This window comes from Alexandromys fortis, unplaced genomic scaffold (genome assembly GCF_014885135.2).
Source record: "Alexandromys fortis isolate MF-2015 unplaced genomic scaffold, M_Fortis_MF-2015_v1.1 scaffold_63, whole genome shotgun sequence".
NCBI lineage: Eukaryota > Metazoa > Chordata > Mammalia > Rodentia > Cricetidae > Alexandromys > Alexandromys fortis.
In genome coordinates, this window is record NW_026067953.1 from 9,746,583 (window position 1) to 9,759,757 (window position 13,175).

General features: G+C 40.7%; 1 protein-coding gene across 3 annotated transcripts in view; it reads right to left on the reverse strand.

Moving 5' to 3' along the window:
- The window catches only part of Dicer1 (dicer 1, ribonuclease III), a 70,458-nt gene that overhangs the window by 26,371 nt on the left and 30,912 nt on the right, over positions 1–13,175 (reverse strand). For all 3 annotated transcript variants that reach the window (XM_050151494.1, XM_050151495.1, XM_050151496.1), the window contains 5 exons: positions 12,778–12,946; positions 10,714–11,186; positions 3,272–3,404; positions 1,049–1,291; positions 240–394 (listed from right to left, as the gene is read on the reverse strand). In XM_050151494.1, coding sequence (XP_050007451.1) covers positions 240–394; positions 1,049–1,291; positions 3,272–3,404; positions 10,714–11,186; positions 12,778–12,946 — 1,173 coding nt within the window. The remainder of the gene's footprint in view (positions 1–239; positions 395–1,048; positions 1,292–3,271; positions 3,405–10,713; positions 11,187–12,777; positions 12,947–13,175) is intronic.

Here is a 13,175-nt window from a genome sequence, read left to right on the forward strand (position 1 = left end):
TCTCAAGATTAAGCTCAGTTTATATATTTTTGGCTAATCTGTCCTGAAGTATGACTGCTCAAACTGTCTCACTGTGCTCACTGTACCTTTATTCTTCTTGGTGGTAGCACTTGCCACTGAGTACAGTCTGCCAATGTCCTGTTGTAAAGCTGCCATTTATGCACCCATAGAGAGAGACCACATGATGCTGCAGGTTTAGACTTCGACCTCAAACACTGACAAATGATCTAATCCCTCACCTGTTGACGTGTCCAATGGCAGTGTTAATCGTGACTCGTGGACCCCCGTCATCAGGCCTCAATACATATGGTGGGAACACATCATCATCATCTACAACGGCATCAACGTCAGCCTCAGCACCATCCACTGACTTTGAACACTTGTTTCTTAAGATCTGAGCATTCATAAACAAGATATAGGGTGAGAACAAGAATCTTCTTTGCAACATGTTAGCTTTCTGACTTTGTATCTACAGAGAAAACTCTGTACCCAGGCATGGTGGCACTCGTCTATAACCCTAGCATTCAGGAGGCTGAAGCACAATGACCGTGGGTTCTAGACCAGCCTGGGCTACACAATAAAACCCTGTTCTAAAAAAAAATCTTTTCATGTATGCTGTGTGACACAACCATCTCTCCTAATATACTTCAAAAATCCCAAAGCCATTTGTTGCAGCAAAGCTCTCCACAGAATCCTCCCAGCTCCAGCCATATGGAAATACACTGTACAAGGATTATCTGGCACTGTGCATGCACACACAAAAGACACATCAGTGTCTTGTTGGTAAACTACTGTCTCATCACTCTCCTGCCACAACTCAATCACTGGTACTATGCTGTTCACATTTACAGTGCCCATCAGACACACTTTTCAAATGACCTTCAGGTCCTTTGGCACGGATATTTTACTGGGGCACTCTAGATTTCTGTAATCATCTCAACTTCCTTATATGTACACACTGCTGAGACAAGACAGGGCTCTGTAGAACAACCTTTTACTCTTCCCATGCACACACATAAAAAGGAAGAGATTAACTTTGTGATTACACCTTTTCTATAGCTTTGTAGGTCTTAAGGTCTTCTTCGAAGCTCTTTATCTTGTCTGTATCTGCTAACATCACATAGTTAGAGATCGGGGCTCGTGCTCGTCCTTTAGACTGAACATATGATCGATACTCCGTGGGCAAATCAAAACGAACCACCAAGTTGCATTTGGGAATATCCACACCCTCTTCTACGACACTTGTTGCAATGAGCAGGTTAGTCTCGTGAGCTCGAAATTTCCGAAGTACCTGAAAAAGATTCACCAAGAAAAACAATTCTAAGAAATTTCCCAAGAGAAAACATTACAAAATTATTAGCAGTGGCCATTTCTGACATACTCCCTGGATACACACCATCTCTAATGTCAATCTAGGGAAGAAAACTACTACAGAACCAACAAGGCCACAGTCACAAGCCCACAAGCCTTGATTTAATTAAAGGACTTTTCACTGCACGCCTTCAGACTTCAGGCTTCTCCTTACTGACCACAAGCATATAACCCATACAAGTAATGCAGTGAGCCCCTCCTGGAGACCTGTTACTGCTTTGTCCTGCCACAGTGACACCCACTGTCTGTGAGACTGTGTTATGCAAAGATCTGCAAAGATGTCATCATAGCTCCATCACTAAACTCCCCAAGTGCACTTGGAATTAAGTCACAAGCACAGCTTTGCTTATTTGCTAGCACCTGAGAAACTTATTTTAAAAAAATAATTAAAACAAGAGGTAAGTATTTTCACACAAAATTTAAAATCCCATTTCCATCTGTGATGTCTAATTCTGATTAGTGAACTTGATGAGATTTAGCTTAGAACACTTAGAAGATAGACCTCTGAACTGCTGTGGGACAATAGTCTTCTACCCTGTAAAGATTTGTCACTGTATTACTTAAAGAAAACTGATTGGCCAGTAGCCAGGCAGGAAGTATAGGCGGGGCAACCAGGCAGGAAATAGAGGTGGGGCAAAGAGATCAGGAGAATTCTGGAAGACTTAGTCTGCAGTCATTATCCAGACCAAGAGGAAGCAAAATGAAAATGCCTCACTGATAAAAGGTACCAAGCCACATGACTAACAGACAAGAATTATGAATTATGGGCTAATTTAAGATGTAAGAATTAGTTAATAAGAAAGCCTGAGCTAATAATAGACCAGTTTATAATTAATGTAGACCTCTGTATGTTTCTTTGGGACTGACCAGGCAGGACAGAAACTTTTGTCAACACTGGACCTCTTTGTAAAAATGTATCCAGAGAAGTTTAAGTAAAGTTAGAGATGATCCACCTTAAATGCAGGAAGGGCAGCATCAATCCATGTCTTAGGGGTCCAGGTCTCAACAACAAGGGGATAGCAAGCTAAGCACAGATATTCATTTATTTGCTTTCTTACTAAAGATGCAATATGACCAGCTGTCTCATACTACCGTCACGATCCCATTCCTGCCACAGTACTCTTATATCATGAAGCAAAACAAACCATTCCTTACTTAAGCTGCTTCTGTGGATTTTGTCAGTTATAAGAAAAGAAACTAATCTATTTCTCAACATGGCTTGGCTAAGTTATATAGCACACGTTGCTCTTCAGACAGGTATCAGACTGGCTCTTGGACTTCCCAGACAAAAATCTGCTCAAAATGCTAAGACCACATGCCTATAACAGAAATTATTCTGCTAATTTTAAGTTAAATAGAAAACAAACAAATGCATCCTGTCTGCCGTAACACTTAGATTTTAGCATCTTTATATGCAGTTTCCTGTATAAGATTTTTGAAAGTTATGCACAATTTTAAGCTACATTTATAAATTACAGTGATTTTTAGATATATCAAAAAAGGTATGCCTTTAAAGGTAAGCATTAAAAAACACCTCAAGAAGACTATAGTTGTTGCTCTGCAGGTCTGTGAAGGCTATAGTAGTCATGGTCTTATTTATTCTCCTATGAGATGTAGATATCTGATAGTAAATCCATGAAAGAAAATGGACTACTTACTGACAATTAAAACAAATTAATTCACCAGAAGCTATTCTAATTTTGAGTATGTCAACAACCCTTAGTCACTTCATGAGAACAGCAGATCTCTTTATAAACAAGTAATATATTATTACAAAGAAAGGAAAGCGGGGTGGGGGAAAGAAAAGGAGAAAATGAAATAACTGCTGGGGAACTAAGAAGAAAGAGTTTTCATGTCCCAGGTTTCTCAGCTTATTAAGAACCACTGTTGTCATTGTCACCTCCTCTTGCTTTCTGAACTCTGCTTCCATCTGTTTGCTGCGAGGCTGGTTCTTCCCAATGCCATGTCCAGTTATAAAGTTGCTACTGATATAAGCCAGCTCTGGATCTTGTTTGCCAGCTTCCTTTATCAATCTAAGGAAGTAAGAGACATGGAGTTAAACACTTCCAAGGAAAATCATTTTAACTTTTGAGTTTTTTTACTTTCCATTTTTCTACTTTTAGTGTGCCCATGCACAATGCCTGCTTCTCTGTCTGTGTACTACATGTGTACGGTGCCAACAGAGGCCAGAAGAGGGCATCAGAATTCCTGGAACTGAATTACAGACTGTCGTTAGTCACCCAATACAGCAACCAAACACTGGTCCTCTGGAAAAGTAGTATGTACTCTCAATCACTGAGCCTTCTCTCCAGACCCTTAAAATCTAGTCTAAGGTTTCCTTTGAAATAGGAATACAAGTCCAGAGTTTGTACTTGCTCTTGTCTTGTGTGGGCCAACACCCCTAACAAAACAGTTGCTCTAGTTTTAGTTTTACCTCTGTTATTGTGACAAAACACTCTTACCAAAAGCAATGCTGGGGAGGAATGGGGCCATTTCAGCTTACAATGTCAGGTCACAGTCCATCACTGAGGGAGCTGAGGCAGGAATTCAAGGAGGGAACTTGATTGGTCGTCTAGCATACTAGTCTACATAGCATTACCTCTGACCAAGGAATGTATTTCGCAACCAAAAATGTACAGCAGGAACAGAAGATGATGCTTGCTGGAAGGTTCACAAGCCAGCTTTCTTATATAGCCCAGTTATACCTTCTAAGGAGGGTACTACCCACAGTGCATTGGGTCTTCAATTAACAAGCAAGGAAATCCCCCCATCCCCAAGACCAATCTGATCCTCAATTGAAGTTCTCCTCTCAGGTGACTCCAGGCTGTGTTAAGTTGACAGCTAAAGCTTGGTAATTTCTTCCTAACAAGTTTCCAAAAAAAAAAAAAAAGTGTCCTTTCTCATTATACACATTTGCAGGCTGGGTATTTGTAAAGCTGGCTCACACTAACAAGTAAAAAGGTCACTTTACTTCTAACCTCCAAAGTAGGGATGATGACTTAACAAAATGGTGTCCCAGGATGGGACCAAGCTAGTCAGAGAACCACACCCCAGACTTGTAAAGACGACAGGCTCTCTTCTTGCAGAGCAGTGAGTGCAGCCTAACCTCACACGTTCCCCCACAGGTGTGACAGTGGTCCACCTAGGTCATCTTACAATGATCACTAGAAGCAGAGTTCTTGGGAAAGTGGGGCCTGTCAGCTCAATTCAGATTCTCTTTTGGTTCCCAGCCCATGAGTTACAGCGTTCACCCGGCAGAGTCCTGGGCTTTTTCACAGCAATGCCATAACCACAATGTTATGAAGGAGCCCCAAGCTATGGCCCCTTTCTCACCTGCTCCTTGGCATTAACCTGTAGTGCCAGAAACCCAAAGGGGCCTTCTGACTAAACATGGAAAAGAGCTACAGGATGGATCACATTACAGAGACCGAAGGTTAACAGCCAGTGCTGCCATTACAGCTATTTGGAACTACCCACATTCAAAGACTCAGCACAGGATAAACGGTTCCACACCTGACCTAAGTGACTCCACATGGTCCCTCTGAAATCATGCTATGTAGTATAAATTCCTAATGGAAAGTTGCATTTTTAAGTCAAACCATCCTTTTTAAAAAATAGATGAAACAGGCTAATATCAAAGAGCTGGCAAAATGTGGTGGCCATGTAGAGTATCTTGTGCCTCCAGTCAGCAGGCTAGCCAGTCTGTTCTAGGACTCAATGACTTTAAATGTTTAAATTCAGAGGCTTCCTGATCTCCCATTCCAAGGTCTGTTGCATTATTGTGATGAATACACAATGTGGGCAACAAAAAAACAGAATCACATGAAAACAAGCAGCATGCTCCAAAGCCCCAAATCTGAAATAAATTACCTTAGAAATAACATATACTGTTCATTTTAGTTTTACACAAACAAGCATCAATTTGAATGGGTGGTTTTAAAATGCACTTCAAGTTACTACTAATTAAGAATGTGTTTTGCCCAAATTATCAAGCTGGCAGGCTTCAATTAGCTGAAAAAATGAAAATACTAACAGGAATTTATTTTGCCTTAATGATGCTGACATCTAATTGTAGAATTGAAGTGACAATATGCACATTAGTAAAAATACCTTGTAAGCAACAATGTAATGTTATGTATATATGCTGTTAACATTAAGCAGAAATGATTGTTCACCTAGACTAATGAAGAGAATGCCTAACCATGTCCCAAGCCTAAGTCATAGGCATCAAGGAAAAGAAAAGAAGTGTCCGCTATCCTCAGCAAGCTAATAAGCGATTAGCACAAACTTCTTTAAGATTTCTTGGCAGATGATGGAACAGGTGAAAAGGCCCACCCTGTGCCTGTGGCTTTGAAAGAAAGTTGATAGCTATGTGCTAAGCTCCATGGTTCTCCCTGGATCCACAACATCAAAGTAAAGAACCAGATTTTTCAAAAACTTCCAACTCACCAAAACCCTGTATTTCTGTAAAATTCCATAGAAAAAACTACTAAGAAGATGAAACTTAAAACATTGAAATTCAATTGTATTACATTTAGGAAGCATAAAACTCTTGTCAAGTTGCTTCTCAGAGTGTCCATACAAGTACTTTCAACCTCTCTTCGGCACTCGGGCAGAGGGAGGACCATACCATGTGCCACATGATGCCTCCCCAGGTGGATTAGGATGGCATGACCAAACACAGAGAAGTGTACATGAGAACTAGATTACAGAAACTGATTTATGACCACACATGCTACGGAATACAGACACAACAGAATGAACACATTTGTGCACAAACATCTAAAATATCTACCGTGTACTTGAAGTACATTACAACACTTCCCTACCCAGTGTCCCTTAACCCTTAAACTATCTGTCAGTGTGCCCAGCTCCTATCCTGACCCCTGATAGTCATAGGACAGTGCACCGTTTCTGTGTACACTGACGTGTACTAACAGTAAGAGGGAGGAGGTGTTACTACTATTTTATAGATGCAGATACAGATGCATAGGTTTTAAAATTAGATAAATTTACAAAATATGTGCCTGTAAAATGGGTATGAAGAGGAGAGGTCCATTGCAAAAATGGTTGATTATGGCAAAAGAAAATACAAGAGCCACACACACACACATGTGCGCACATGCACACAAACACACATATATACACCAGTGTCCCTTAATCCTTATGCTATGTGTCAGTGTAACACATGTGTGTGTAAATATACACACATACATTATCAACACATTAAAGCAATCTACAAAGCCCTTTTAAGATAAGAACAGTGATGAAGCATCTGTTAGCCAAGTAAAGAAGTACTTAAAACACAAAGGAATGAAGGTGTATAAAGGAGCAAAGAAGCCACCCACAAATAGTTCCTAGCGGCCCCGATGAAAACAACTGGGCATCTGAATGAATAGCACACTACTGGTAAGGTTATGATCCAAAATTCAGACATGGGTCTGCACTGATCCAATAAATACAAACTGAAAGGTAAATAAACAGGATTAAGGAATTAAGGACAATTTCCAAACAACAGGCATATATATGCTGCCTTCCCAGGAAGTGGAGGTTAATCATTCCTTCCTTCTGTAGACGGCCTAAATGTGGAAATTTGCTTTCAAAGCATAAATTAAGAAAAGAGAAACTTCACAGTAGGAAGGTTGGCAGACACTAACAGGAAATTGAACTTCATCAATGACGGTTTTGTTAAGCCAGTCCCTAGTCTGACATGACCAGAGAGAAGTGCCACCTCTACAGTATTCTTTGAAATCCCCTACTCCTAGCTTAACCCTGAGAACACCACCAGCCAGTCCAAATGGAGCAGCAGCATATTAAATACCTGACCAATATTCCTGAGCCTCAAGACCCTCAGAAACAAGGAAAGACCAGAGAAGACTGAAGAGACAACAACAATGCTATATGATCCCTGGGGGGACAGGAAAACTGAGGTGGCAACACACAATTGTATCAAACCAATTAATTACAAGGAAGAGTCAAGGTTGTCCTCAGCTACACAGTGAGTTTGAAACCAGTCTGCACTAAAGGGGATCCTGCCCCCCACCACAAAAAAAGTGCAAAAGGAATAGAGCTAAACATGTAACCCCAGTAACCCCAGCAAATGTCTAAGACACAAAGAGCACTAATTTGAGATTCTATCTTGTTAGTAGGTTAGTCTTGACTACATCTCAAAGCAAAATTCACTTGGAGGACAGAAACAGAAAAATGGAAAACAGACAAATCCAGGGGTGAAGTGTCTAGCACTACACTAATGTTGGTTCCCTGATTGAGACATGGGCCTTAATCATAGGGAAACTGATGAGAGAACACAGGACTCTATCCATCTGCTCTGTAAATTAAAAATAGTTCAGAATGAAAAGTATTAGAGAGGGAGAAGTTTGAGACAGACAGGATATACATGCAGGTCTGTCCAATGGTGGTACCACACAATCCTAGAAAGGCAGAGAGAGAAGACTGAACTTAGTACCTGGGCACCACCTTCTGACACCTGGGTCTGGGACAGGTGTCATCTTCCCCCCATGGAGTACTGTAAACACTGCAGTGAGGATACACAAGACAGACTGCAAGAGGGAGAACAAGCTGGGCTTGCAGCACACACAGCAGCAGTGTGATTGGCAGGGCTGGAGATGAAGCAGCCTGTGTATTAAGATCTTCTACTCTGTCACCAAGGAGGCTTTCCTCCTATAAACAGAGGGGAGGAAAGACTCCAGGTTGCACCAAGTTTTTCTAAGCTCAGTTTATTAGAACAAAATTTCTACTGTACCTTTAATTAGATGCCATAAAGTCAACCCTCAGACAGCTCTTCATTCATCCTAGAATACTAACTCCAGCCACAGTTTATGAAAGCTTATCACAATTAATCTGATCCTTAAGTCAATAGGAAGTGATTGATTTTAAGTAAACCTTTTCTGGCTAATAATTCTGCAATGAAAATGGACACATCTTTGCATTAAAAACACATGCAGATCCTAGCATGAGTTCTTTAAAAGCTTTCATAAAGGGGGCATTCTCTCCAAGCCCAGAAAACATTCATCCTAATGCCATCCGTCATACACAGAGCAGGGAGTCTATCCACAGTGTGGCACCGAACTGAAATGCCTTTTCCCCAGTCTAAGAAATAACACCCCCCACTTCCATTCCCCATCGCCACCTCCATCAGCCACACACCTTTTTGGTCCCCTGGCTTGCTTACTGCTGAAAGCACTCGGTTCTGTTGCTCAGGGACACCCAGGAGCGTTATGATTGTAGAAAGAAATGGAAGTCGAGAGCTGGGTATTAGGATTCTAGAACTGTCTCTGCCACTGACTAGCAATTTAACTTTGAGCAAATCACTTTTCCTCCTGCAGCATTTTTTAGAACTAAGTGCTTGGATTAGATGCTCAGTGAGGTCCCTTCCAACCTTAATGTCCTTTTTAAATATAATTCCATACCTCAAGTTATTTCACTTCATATCCATCAAGAGGCCCAGGCTCAGTGACCAGCAAAATCACCCACCTGAAAAGTACCAGATGACTGCTATCCAATCCAATTTCCCATTATTCAAAAAACTTAAAATTCCTAAACATTCAAGAAGCAGTTAAGAAAAAAATCCCAATTACCTCAGGAAACAAAGCTTAATTTCTCCTCAGAGATGACTACTTTCAGAAAAGGCTCTCAGGGATCAAACTTGGCCAATTAATGGATCTCCCAGAAAAGTACAGTCTTAAGTACAAAATAATAAGGACCCTCTTAAGGAAGAAAATGATAGAATATCTACTAAAAAAACCAAACACACCATATATTAAATGACTACCTGACTCATAGTTAAAGCACAGCTCTGTGTCCAGGTTTCCAGAAAAAAAAAAAAAACAACAATATTTATTAAAAGGATAGAAACAGGGATTAACCATTACTTTCACTAATATTCTCAGAACTTTGTAACATTCTCTTCCAAATCAAAATGGTTTTGTTTGTTTGTGTAGTTGGTTGGTTTTGGTTTTTCAAGACAGGGTTTCTCTATGTAGCTTTGGAGCCTGTCCTGGAACTATCTCTGTAGACCAGGCTGGCCTCGAACTCAGAGATCCGCCTATCTCTACCTCCCAAGTGCTGGGATTAAAGATGTGTGCCACCACCATCTGGCTAACTCAAAATGTTTTAATATGCAGTCTATAAACCAAACTAAACAGCGAATCTCCCTCTAAATTCTCCCCAGTGCAGCCTAGAAGACTGAACAATGGTCCTTCCTCCTATGTTCTCAAACACAGAAGTCAATAACAGAAGACTTGTGACCTCAGAATTTTCCCCAGCAAACTATCGGTTCTGTAGAAGACGACACATTGCTTGTGCCTGTAACTTAATTTGATTCTGTCACTATCAACCTGGAGATATGATCAGATCCCAAAGCCTGAAAGGTCCAGTCTCTAAGAAATGCTCCTAGTTTTCAGATGCCAGTCCCAAGTCCCAAGCAGCGTCCTCTTTAGAGCAGCCAAAGGGTCCAAAACACTGTTACTGGTTTATTATACAGGTTAATATAAAGGATACAGATGAATGGATTCACAAGGCAAGACAAGTGAGGAGGGACACATGACTTTACCCTTCCTAGGTCCACACCATCCAGGAACTTCAGTGACCCGGAAGCTCTCTCCTCTAATCTTCTGGGTTTATGAAACTGTTCTTATATGGTATGACTGGTTAAATCAGTGGTCACTGGTCATCAACTCAGTCTTCCTCAAACACTTGGAAAAGGCTATGTTCCAATCTTGCCTAGATCATTCTAGACCAACCCCCATCCTGAGACTAAACAATTTTTTAGCATACAAATGATACTTATCATTTTAAAGGTTCTAAGGACTTCAGGACCTATATGCCCAGAAACCAGAACAGCATTTCACGGTATCACATTAAAAGGGAAATTTTTAATAATAAAAAAATTCACCCTCAATACTCAGATCAAGTATATGCTAAGAACGTATACAGAAACAGTTGTGTGAGACATGCTCAACGCAAAGCCTAATACGTCAAATGCTGACTGACAACTGACCTGAATTCAGCAACTGCACACAAAACAAGTCATGCTTTACTTCAACTCAACTTTTCTGTATGTTCTCTACTTTGGATTAATTAGAATGAATTAGCATCCTTTAAGACAGAAATGTCAGTTGTGACAAAATTAGTTTTTAGAGAAAGTGACTATAGACATTTTATGTGTTAATTCAGGATAGCATGACACACCAATTCCAGATGAGACCTCGTAAAGGATAGAAACAAGCCTGTGTGCAGGCTCTCCAAGCCCTCACAGCACTGTTTCCTCACATGAAAACCTGCTTTGTTCTGCATGGGACAGACACTGGCTCAGACAATTACCTGTTCAGGACAACTGCTGTGTATCTTCTTTCCACAAAAATAATTCCACATAAAATATTGGTAAATGGAGAAGGGAAATTTGTCTCTGGCTTTTCCTTTTCTTCAATTTCTTCATCATCATCATCATCCTCAGAATCACTCCAGGACACATAATTATCCTGATTCCTATTATTGTACCACTCAACACTTTCAAACTGCTGTCGCTCATAGGGCTTGTATTTGCGCAGGATCTCAAGCAGTTTCATTACTTTAGGAGTCACATACTTCAGGTCAAGTGAGGCAGGTGAGAAGTGCTCTTCACACAGTGCATGTATTTTCCTCAGCAAAGTGTCTGTAAACAGTAAGAACTTCCTGTGCAGCTCCTCTTGCTCGTGTTTGATGTACTTCTGCAGTTCTCTTACCATCATGCCGGCTACTTTGTCCGCACACCAGGGTCCCAGAACAACCAACACTGCACGGCAATCTGAGAGTATCTAGGAGAAAAATAAAGAAAACCAAAAGCTGGATAATCATCACATACTTTCAAACAGCTGAACTTCAGCTGTCCTAAAGCATTTCTTCAAAACCAATTTACCCCAACAGGAACACAGAGACTTTAATTCCCTAACATTAGAGGCACAGCTTAGCAGCCTTCCCAATTTTCCTGTCAAAGATCTATGCCTAGAATTATCTCCTTTTCTCCCAGTAAAGACAATAAATAGCAGCTAAAATATGTAACTGTGAGAGATTTTAAAAGCTAACCTTTAGATGAAGGATTTGTACAACTACAACTGCATCATCTGGTCCCTACTAAGCCCTGTAAAGAACTATGGAGTGCATTAACTCAGAAAAGCCCTACTCTTCAAAGACCACAGTAATGTCCCTTCAATTGTACTCATATCCCACATTCCCTAGTCATTCATACATATGTTGTTTCTACTATATAATACTAAAATGGAATGTTAGGAAGTATGGGTGAATTCTGCCAGGCTAGCACCAGCACTTTCCTCTACAAAGGCGGGACAGTTGTACACCACTGTGCACAGTCCCCTCTGGCTTCATTATAATAAAAAGCACTCAGTAAAATCCAGAATCTCACCTTGGAGCCTATCCAGAGTAGCCCAACTTATAACTTCAGCTAAGTTGAATAAAAATGTACAGCCAGGCTCTACATGTGGCATTTACCAGTTCTATATGCCAGCAAGGACGTTGGATTGAAAATGAACTAAGCAAGATTCATAGGGTTTAAAAACCCAACCAAGGCCAGGCATAGTGATACACACCTTTAATCCCAGCACTCAGGAGACAAAGGCAAGCAGATCTCTGTGAGTTAAGGGTCAGACTTACCTACAGAGTGAATTCAAGGACAACTGAAGATACACAGATACACAGTGAGACTCTTGTCTCCAAAAACCAAACAAACAACAAAAAAAAAAAACAACCTGGACATTGCCGGGGGAAAAAAAAACACAAACAAACAAACAAAAAAAAAAAAAAACACGAGAAATTCTGATCACATTTAAGTGAACATTGATATTTAAAAAAAAAAAAAATCACTGCAAAGACCTACAGTGGTCACTAGTTGTCAAGCATCAATGACCATCAGGATCACTGGAAGGGCTTCTCAAACTCATTAGTCCTACGGGCACCCTCCTGAGACCAGACTCAGAAGGCCAGGAATGGGTCTCATAATTTTTACTTCCAACGGGATAAAAGGCAGAGTGCTGCAGCTGCTGCTGCAGGTGTGGGGTATTCTTGTTACAAATGTTAGGAAACAGCAGAGGACCCAGACCAAAAGTTTCAGCAGGAACTAACTCATCTGACCAAAAGCAAAGCAAAACAAAACAAACTGGACTCGCTTCTTAAACAGGCATAATCCAAATTCCTAGTCCTGCAGGGGGAGGGTTATAACACTCAAGTGACTGTCAAACAAACCCAAACTTAACACATGCTAGCTATCACATGTTCAATGAAAACTGTCCAGCACTAATAAGATAGTTTAAACTGAAATGTGGGAGAAAGAGCCTCAGCAGAAGTACTCCTTCATTGCAGTGCTCAACGGAGAGAGACTCTGCACATACTTACCTGTTTGGAAATCAGAGTAGAATCTCTTTCCTTTGAATGTACAGATACATTACAATCATTGATAAAATTAAGTGCTTCTTCTAATTCCATCAGCAGTCTTTCATAAAGCCCACTTCTGTCAGTAAATGGTCCACAATCTACCACAATCTCACACGGCTGAGAAGTGTATCTTTAAAATCAGAAACAAGCTGTCAATATCATCAGTGAAAATGAATAACTGCTTTTTATAAAAACAAGGAGCCGGGCGATGGTGGCGCACGCCTTTAATCCCAGCACTTGGGAGGCAGAGGCAGGTGGATCTCTGTGAGTTTGAGACCAGCCTGGTCTACAGAGCAAGTTCCAGGACAGGCCCCAAAGCCACAGAGAAACCCTGTCTTGAAAAACAAAAAAAACAAAAA